The 9479-nt window shown below is 43.7% G+C and overlaps 1 protein-coding gene and 1 gene segment (V, D, J or C); one reads left to right on the forward strand and one right to left on the reverse strand.

Annotated features, from left to right (window-relative positions):
• The first annotated feature begins 1016 nt into the window (after positions 1–1016).
• Positions 1017–2101, forward strand: LOC102292770. The segment is given in 2 exon segments: positions 1017–1275; positions 1397–2101. Coding segments are annotated over 2 exon segments (423 nt in total).
• Positions 2102–5744: 3643 nt separating this feature from the next.
• Positions 5745–9479, reverse strand: part of LOC121811780 (zinc finger protein 3 homolog) — a 9048-nt gene continuing 5313 nt past the window's right edge. The window contains exon 2 of one of the 3 annotated variants that reach the window (XM_042215200.1): positions 5745–6835. In XM_042215200.1, the coding sequence (XP_042071134.1) occupies positions 6006–6835 (830 nt within the window). In that variant the 3' untranslated portion in view covers positions 5745–6005. The remainder of the gene's footprint in view (positions 6836–9479) is intronic. The other 2 variants (XM_042215199.1, XM_042215201.1) reach the window with 2 other exon arrangements.

Consider the following 9479-nt stretch of genomic DNA (forward strand, 5'->3'; position numbering starts at 1 on the left):
TGTGGGACTTCCAGATACAGACGGACAAAATGGTGGTGGCTAACCAACCGGACATAGTGGTGGTAGACAAACAGAAGAAGACGGCCGTAGTGATATTAGTAATAGTAGTAATATTCGCCTAGCTCCCAAGCTAGGCGAATATTAAATGAATATTAAACCATTTAAACCCATCTCCCTAATTTTAATTAACAGACCTTCTCTCCACATCACATCATATGTTTTTTCTATATCAAAAAGACCACCATCACACTCTCCTTGTTCCTCATTTCATATTCTAAACACACACTGGATGTGTTGCACCTCCCCCTCTTCTAAAGCCGCTGTGGTACTTCAAATCAAATATCCTTTATTTTCTACATAGTACACTCGTCTGTCATTTCTCGTTCTCTCCATTATTCTGCAGATGTTGGATGTTAAAGCTATTGCTCTGTAGTTTCCTGGCTTTGTGTCATCCTTCCCTGGTTTACGTATCAGTGTAATCACTGCCTCCTTCCAGCTTTGTGGAAACTTCCCTCCCTCACAAACTCTATGCAACTCTAATAAAACATCTTTAGTCGATTCTGTCAGGTGACTTATCGTTGGATATCAAACCTGATCTTTCCTGGTGCTGAAAGGTTGGATTACCTAAGTGAGCAGTTCTGTCTTTGTAAACAACATATTCAATGAATCCTTTGTGTCGTCTACTTGCTGCAGTCTCCTCGTTTTCTCTGCAGCTGTGATTTCTCTTCCCTTTGACCTTCACTAAGTCTTCACTTGAACTTTGAATCTGAACAAAAGTTTTTCCGTCACATCTTCTCTTCATCTTTCACGGCTATAACTAAACGCAGACACAGATTCTCTTTGTCTCTCACAGGCTGTCAGTGATCTTCAGTCTGTTTCTGACTTTGTTTCTGCTCACAGTCAGAGGGAGCTGACATATTCAACATGAACACAGATCATGAGGTTACAGAGTTATTCTGTCTGTTCTGACTTAAAGTTGTTGATGGTCAAAGATGAATGGATCTTCAGATCTGCTCGGCTGCAGTGACAGACTCTGCTGTGAGGCCCACAGTGACAGCAAACCCACAGAGATGCTCCACTAGAGGGCGACATCATCCAGTAGGCGGGGCTCTCCTTCTGCACTGTGTTCAACCATTGTGTCAATAATAAGTGCTGCTGTGAAGAGAACAATTCTCAGACTGAATGTTGAACATCAGCTAGTTTCTCCTGTTGATTTAAACCTTGTTGTACAGATGGAACATTGGCTGTGGATTATTCTTGCTGCTCTTTTCTTTGGTGAGATACAAACATCAACCTGTTTCCTCTGCTTAAATAAATGTGTGAGTCTGATTAATGGTGAGTTTTTAATCATGTTTATTGATCCATCTCTTCCTCTGCATGTTCTGTTCTTCCTCAGAGTGTAAAGGAGAAGACAAAGTGATCCAGGAACAAGGAGATGTCATTGCTGCTGAAGGAGACACAGTTACACTTCACTGCAAATACGAAACAACTTCTGCATACGCATATTTGTTCTGGTACAAACAAGAAGTTAACAAATTTCCAAAATATGTTTTAAGACGTGACACAGCATCAGAGGACAACGCTCAAGACTTCCCCAAAAACAGATTTGATGCTGAGCTCAACAAGACATCAGTTCCTCTGAAGATCCAGAAGCTTCAGCTGTCTGACTCTGCTGTGTACTACTGTGCTCTGCGGCCCACAGTGACAGGAAACAGCAAAACTCTGTACAAAAACCTTTGGAGCAAAGACAACAGAATACTCCACAACATCCACTAGAGGGAGCCACACACTGTTAAACCTCTGATTCTTGTGTCATTGGACTGATGACAAAGACAACAGAGAAATGAAGCAGTAAAGATCAGAGACAGAGACAGAGCTGCTGTGGAAGCACAAAACTGTTTGATTGGCTGATCCAATTAGTCCCATCACTTCTCTCTAAAGTCTAAAAGAAAAGTTGATGCAAACACAAAAATCATAGGACCCTGGAATGAAATGATATCAATGATACTGTCCTCTGTGCTCCAGGCCTGGTGCCTCAACAGTAGGATTGTAGACAGTAACTGCTCACCGGACTTACAGGCCATTCCAATTAGGTGTAGGTCCTTCTGTCTACCTTAGATAAGATAAGATAAGATAAGATAAGATAAAACTTTATTAATCCCTCGGGTGGGTTCCTCTGGGAAATTCTGTTTCCAAAAGCACAGCACCAACAGAAGTTACAGAATATTATATATATATACACATATATAAATACAGAGAAATATATAAATAAAATATACGAAGGGGATAAATAGAATAAAAAGAAATAAAAATAAAAAATAAAAATACAAGTGAATTGCACATTTCAAGTATTGAGTCTATTGCACTGTTGACTATTAACAAAGGTATTGCACAGTGAGGTGAAGAGGCACTACAGCTTAGTTGTTCCCCCCTCCTTTGTCCTCCTGTTTCCCCTCCCTCTCCCCTCCAGAGAGGAGTTAAACAGTCTGATGGCGTGTGGGACAAAGGAGTTTTTAAGTCTGTTAGTTCTTGTCTTTGGGAGAAGCAACCTGTCACTGAACAGACTCTTCTGGTTGTTAATGGCCGTGTGCAGAGGATGCCTGGCATTGTCATAATGTCCATCAGTTTCTTTAATGTCCTTTTCTCTGCCACTGTCACCAGAGTGTCCAGCTTCATGCCGACCACAGAGCTAGCCCTCCTGATCAGTTTCTCCAGCCTGGATGAGTCCTTCTTTGCTGTGCTGCTCCCCCAGCACACCACAGCATAGAAAAGTACTCCAGCAACCACCGACTGGTAAAACATCCTCAGGAGCTTCCTGCAGATGTTAAAAGACCTCAGCCTCCTGAGGAAGTACAGTCGGCTTTGGGCTTTTTTATACAGGTGCTCTGTGTTGCATGACCAGTCCAGTTTATTGTCCACCCACAGCCCGAGGTACTTGTACTTGTTGACCACCTCCACCTCCTCCCCCTCTATCTGAACCGGCAGTGGACCTGCTCTAGACCTCCCGAAGTCCACAACCAGTTCCTTAGTCTTTGAGGTGTTGAGTTGCAGGTGGTTTGTGTGACTCCATGCGACAAAGTTCCTCACCAGACTTCTGTACTCCTCTTCCTGATCATCCCAGATACACCCCATGATGGCTGTGTCATCTGCAAACTTCTGAATGTGGCATAATTCAGAGTTGTAGCAGAAGTCAGAGGTGTACAGGGTGAAGAGAAGAGGGGACAGCACAGTTCCCTGTGGTGCTCCTGTGCTGCTGACCACTGTGTCAGACGTGATGTCCTTCAGCCTGACGTACTGTGGTCTGTCGGTGAGGTAGTCGGAGATCCAAGCCACCAGGCAGGGGTCCACCTCCATCCTGTTCAGTTTTCCTGAAGCATACAGGGCCGGATGGTATTAAAGGCACTGGAAAAGTCAAGAAACAGGATCCTGACCGTGCCTTTTCCCCCATCCAGGTGTGAGTGGGCTCTATGCAGGAGGTACAGGATGGCATCCTCCACTCCGACACCCGCCTTGTATGCAAACTGTAGTGGGTCCTGGGCATGTTGTACCTGTGGTCGGAGGAGGTTGAGGAAGAGCCGCTCTAGAGTCTTCATAAGATGTGACGTCAGTGCCACCGGTCGGAAGTCATTCAGCTCGTTGGACCGGTTGTTTGGGGACCGGGACGATGCAGGATGTCTTCCAGAGGGCGGGCACTCTCCCCAGTCGCAGACTGAGGTTGAAGACTCGTTGTAGCGGCTCCCCAAATTCAGCAGCACACGCCTTTAGCATCCTTGGACACACCTAGTATGGCTAACTGTAGCCATACTTACCATTGTTTACATCACCCCTGATGCTGAGGTGAGCTCAACACTCAATCACCTCCAACTTGTTATCAGCAGCGAGAGCACTCTGTTGTTGTCGGGGACTTTCATGAGGCATGTTTGAAATCTGCACTCCCCAAATTCCACCAACATGTTGAAGGTCCTACCAGGGGACAGGACCCTGGACCACGCTTGCAGAGCGACACCCCTCTCCCACCTGGGTGTCCTGGTCCTGCTCAGTGACCCAGTGTTTTATGTTGGTTATTATTAAGTCTTTTTGTCTTATTTTGAATCTCTAGTCTTTGGTTTCTGTCTGTGTTCCCTGTCAGACATATCCCCTTGTCAACTCCGTGTCTCTGTGTCGTTTCCCGTTTTACTTCTGTGTCCTACATCACTGCTCTGCTTTGCGTCCATTGTCTCGTTGTGTGTTCTAATCTTTGTGAGGAGAGAAACTGGAGAGAAGCTGCAGATGTCGGCCAGGACGTGCCCGTTGTCTCTGTGTGGATACAATCCAACAGGAAAGGACTGAAAGAAACAGCTGGAATCCAGATCTTCTTGACTTTATAGTCCCACATGTCAAAAATGTTCAGGGAACAAGACAAAACGTTCACTGTGCTGGCCTTGGTTGCTCCTCTGCTGTAACTTGCTCTGATTTCTACCTGTGGGCTCCGCGGGCAAAATCTTCTAATCATTCCAAGAACCAGAGGCAGTGGCAGCTCCAAAAGGTCCCGGGTGCCTTCTTTTACACTTCTTTGCCGTTTTGCCTCCCCCACTCGCTCCTCTGGACATGACAGCTTCTGAGATTACATCTGGTCTCATCCACTGTGACATCCAATCACTGCTGCTGACGTCTATCGACCGATGTCCAGCTTATCATCCTCTCTGAGTTTATTACATACATGACTTAAAACAAAGCTTAAACTTTGAAATCACTTCATCTCATTTTCTTCTTTTCGATGTTTTACTTCACATAATTTGCCAAGATTTCAATCACACATGAAGGTTCAGTCAGATATGAATATTTTATGGACATAAATATGATTTAATTAATTTATCATGAAGTCCGTCTCACATGAACAGATCTCCTTAATTCAGTTATGTAGGAATACTCTCTCACTCTTTCACTTCAAAACGATAAATCTAACTTTCTCTGAACACTACAGACCTCAGGACGCTCTGTGCTGTTTACATTGTTTTTGCTGCTCCCTCCTCAAACACATCTGGATAATGAGCAGAGTGAACATGTTTATGTGGTTCATAGTGATGCATGTCAGAGTTCACATGGATGAATGATGCTTGGATCTGTGAATACAATGTTGTACAGCAGTCCAGCTTCCTGTGGCTTAGTTCATCAGACTTTGGACCATTTCAGATCTTAAGGGTACGAATGCACTGCAACATAGCCAGACTTCCTTTATGTTAACTGACTCAAGAAAACCTAAAACCCCAGTCAGAGAAAACGGTGTCATTACGGTGGATGTGAACTTTTGATTTAAGCTTTGATGATGATATAATGATAAAACATCTATAAAAACATCAAAAATACTAATAAAAAGCATCACAGCTGAAAGTATCACAAAAGATTAATGCTGAAGAAAGCTGTTAATCTGGTGATTTAGTGCATTGAGCAGTAAAATAAACATTTTAATGTGATAATTATTTTCTCTTTGAGTGTGCGCTCAGCTCTCATTAGAGCTCTGAAACGCTGAACTGGACCCAGTTAAACATTAAAGCTTACAGTCCCAAAGCCTGACCTAAGATTTGCTTTAGTCTGCAGCAAACAAATTCATTTTATTGTTTTTGTAATAGCTGCAATTCATCCATCCACACATCTTCTTCCACTTATCCGGGGCCGGGTGGCAGCGACAGCAGCCTAAGCAGAGAAGCCCAGACCTCCCCCAGCCAAGAGATACAGGCTACGTCCACACTAATGCGCTTTTGTTTTAAAACACATTGTTTTCTCTCCATTTTGGCCTCCTGTCCACACTGAGACGGCGTGTTCACTGATGGAAAACGCAGCGTTTTGAAAACGCTCTTGAAAACGGTGCTTTCACGCCGCAGTGTGGACAGTGAAAACGGAGACTTTCTAAAACGAGCCGCAGCACCAGTCCACCGGTCGATCTCCCGCTCTCTTCTCCCGTCACAAGTTACCATGGTGATGTAGCCAGGTAAAAAAAGAACACGTGTGATGAAAACGTCTGACCTTTACAACAACATGTGTGACTTTTTTACATGTGCCGAAAAAACATTACGATGTCTGAAAGCTTCCCCGCATGTTTCACAACGATATGGTTTCTCGCCTGTGTGAATTCTTATGTGATCTCTTAAATGAGAGTGACATCTGAACCATTTCCCACACGTTTTGCATTGATATGGTTTCACACCTGTGTGAATTCTGGTGTGCGTCACTAAATTACGATTGCTTCCAAACTTTTTCCCACATGTTTTACAAGTATATGGCTTCACATCGGAGTGCGTTCTTAGGTGCTTCTTCAAAAAGCTGCTGCATCTGAACATTTTTCCACACACTGTACAAGCGAACGGTCTCTCACCTGTGTGGATTGAATAATGATCCTTCATTTGATAATTAAACTTGAAGGTTTTTCCACAAACATCACATTTTAAAGACTTACTACTTTTATCAAAGTTACAGTGACTCTCTGACATAGCGGGATTTTCTGCATTGTTGTGACTTTTGTGTCTTTCTCTACTTGATCTTGAATCTGCGTTCTTGTTTCCTCCCAGATCTTGACTGTCAGCTACAGCAAAGTTGTGAGTGAGGAGCTGCTCCCTGCCTGCTTCTGGTTCACTGTGCTCTCCTTCCTCAGCAGCAGTCACCATGAAGGTATCCGTCTCCTCCTTCAGTCCCAGCTGCTCTCCCTCCTGACTGCTGCACAGTTCCTCCTCTTCCTCTTTAATCTGTGGAGCTTCTGGTTCCTCCTGCTCCACACTGGAGCTCCTCTCCTGGTTCCAGAGCTGCTGCTCAGGGAGAACCTCCTCCTCCTCTTCCTTACAGACAGGCTGCTGTGGGACGTCTGGAGGGACAGAAGGAGATAAGAAAAAGAAAAATGTGGTAGAAAATCATCTGAGTAACTATTACTAATAAAGTATAATAATAAAGGAGAATGGCCACAAATTCAGGCTGCGAGAGTGAATTGTCCCACTCCAGAATAAAGCTCATCAACAGAGGGACATCAGCAGTAAGGGCAGAGCGAGGATGAACTACCAGCTGCTGTAGAAAGGCTGTAATAAATATCCTGCAATGAGCTGATAAATAACCGGCGAGGTCTCAATGGATCCTAATCTGTAAGATGAGGGTTAAAAACTGAGAAGCTGAATAATTCACTGAACTAAGTAAAAATAAGTTGCTGACAAACGTTACTAAATGGAAGCAGGTGCAACAAATCAAACGTGAGTTACATCCAACATTCTCCAGCATGTTTATAATCACAGGAAACAGAACTTTTGACCTTCTCGATTCATCTCCATAATGTTCACCATAACTGCGGTGATCCTTTGTTCATTATGTGCTGCTGGCTTTTGGGTGGCTCTCAGCACATTCTAGCTTTAGCTTCAACCACTTTGCCTTTGTTAGCTTCTTTTAAATGACCATAGGTTTTTTTATTAAGCATGTTTTCATGGACACGCCCTAATAGCTGGTCAAAGGAGCTTGCAAAGAAAAGCGTCTGGACTTCTTTAAGTTGCTTGAAGACGTTTCACCTCTCATCCGAGAAGCTTCTTCTGTTCTAAGGTCAAATGGTGGAGAGTCCCAGATATAAACCTAGTGGGAGTTTCCCCCCACAGAGGGACAAAAGGACCCCCTGATGATCCTCTCATAATCCTCTCAGCCCTAATAGCTGAACTAAGGGGAAGTTTGCATCTTCACTCACAGTGAAAAGCTTCCAAGCTAACAGCATGTTAGCATGTGACAATTTGGCTAAACCACTGTCTATGGCCAACTGCAGCCCGCGGGCCATTTTTAATTGATTAATTTAATTTATAAATAGCATAGAATAAGGCCACACTTCAACTTTTGCTTGAGTGTATTGCACTTCTTCGTTTTAACACCAGGGGGAGCTACTGTTGATCAAGGCAGTTGCTCCACCAAAAAGGACAATCACAGAAGAAATTTACCCCAAGTTACTAAACAGGTCAGAACCAAAGAAGCCAAAGGTAGAAAGTGAGTGCAGAAAATTTCAGACACGGTGGGAGAGTGAATATTTCTTCAAAGAATTCAAGGGGAAGTGTGTCTGTTTGATCTGCACTGAAACTGTGGCAGTTATGAAAGAGTATAATGTGCGACGTCATTATGAAACCAAACATCAGGCCTGTGCATCCGACACTAGTGCTGAGTCAGAGCAGACATTAACTCTCCTGCAGGGTCAGCAGCAGTATTTATTTCGTGCTCGAAAGGTCCAGGAAAAGGCTCCGATAGCCGCTATGAGGTCGCCCAACTCATCGCGAGACATGGCGAGCCTTTTTCAGATGGAGACCTCATAAAACACGGCCTCGTTAAAGTCACCGAAATAATGTGGGAAAAGTGCAGAACTTCAACAACGTCAGCGTGTCCAGAAATCCAGTCGTGCGACGCACTGAAGACTCGTCGGCCAACATTAAACTGCAGCTGTCTGACAAAGCTGTGCTTTTGATTTTGACTCCATCGCATGTGACGAGAGCACCGACGCCACAGACGCCGCACAGCTGCTATTTTTTGCGGGGAGTGGACGAGAGCACGAGCGCCTTAGGTGAGTAAAACTATATTCCACAGTACCCGTGTGTTAATGTGCAGATACACATGCTTCAAATATCAGTAATGCGCATCGATTCTGTCACCACTCTGCTTTTGTGCACCACTTTCTTATCTGCGTTTTCCTTGTTAACACACAGAGCACACACCGCTGTGCACAGCGCACGCAGTCAGCTGATCTCATCTGATGCACATCTGCTCCTTGATCAAGTGACATTTGTCCGGGTTTTTGGCACGAGTGGCGTCGGATCAGCACCGCGGCTGGACGGCCCGATTTACAAACCCAGCGCAGCTGATGCTCACCAGAATAATCTACTAAAATGATGCACTCCTGTTATTAAGCCCAGTTCAGTCTGTTAATGTTGATAACTGTTTCAAACGGACGTTAACAGGTGTGTTGCTGAGCCTAATAACTTAAATAACAAGCTTTATTTATTGCTTTTTCTCTGTGCTGTAAATCTTCAGTCCAAGAAGAAATCTGAGGCTGCTGTGAGAACGAGCTACCAAAGCTTTTTCTGGACAAATCAACAAAGATCCGTTTATGGAAAGATGGGATGAAGGCAGTTTTGTCTTTAATTATATTCAACAATATAACATATTTGACCACTTTTAAGTGATTTTTCTAACTTTAATACAGTAAAGTTAAGGTTATATACCTCATTTCTAGTAACTGGCCCCGCCCCTCCTATAGTTTTATGTATGTGGGCGTCAGTGAAAACGTTTGGACACGCCTGGTTTAAAAAATTCAAATTTTATTTGTCACGTACATACACATACACAGTACGATATGCAGTGAAATGCTTGGACAACTGCTCGTGACCTAAAGAAAACAAAAAAGGAAAAGGCTATGAATAAGATAGGAAATAAATATGAAAAATTAAAAAGGGTAAATTTAACTAGGAAGGATTAAAATATAAATTAAGGTTAAAAAT

Source organism: Haplochromis burtoni, unplaced genomic scaffold (genome assembly GCF_018398535.1).
Source record: "Haplochromis burtoni strain Fernald_Lab_line unplaced genomic scaffold, NCSU_Asbu1 Contig_677, whole genome shotgun sequence".
NCBI classification, from domain to species: Eukaryota; Metazoa; Chordata; class Actinopteri; order Cichliformes; family Cichlidae; genus Haplochromis; species Haplochromis burtoni.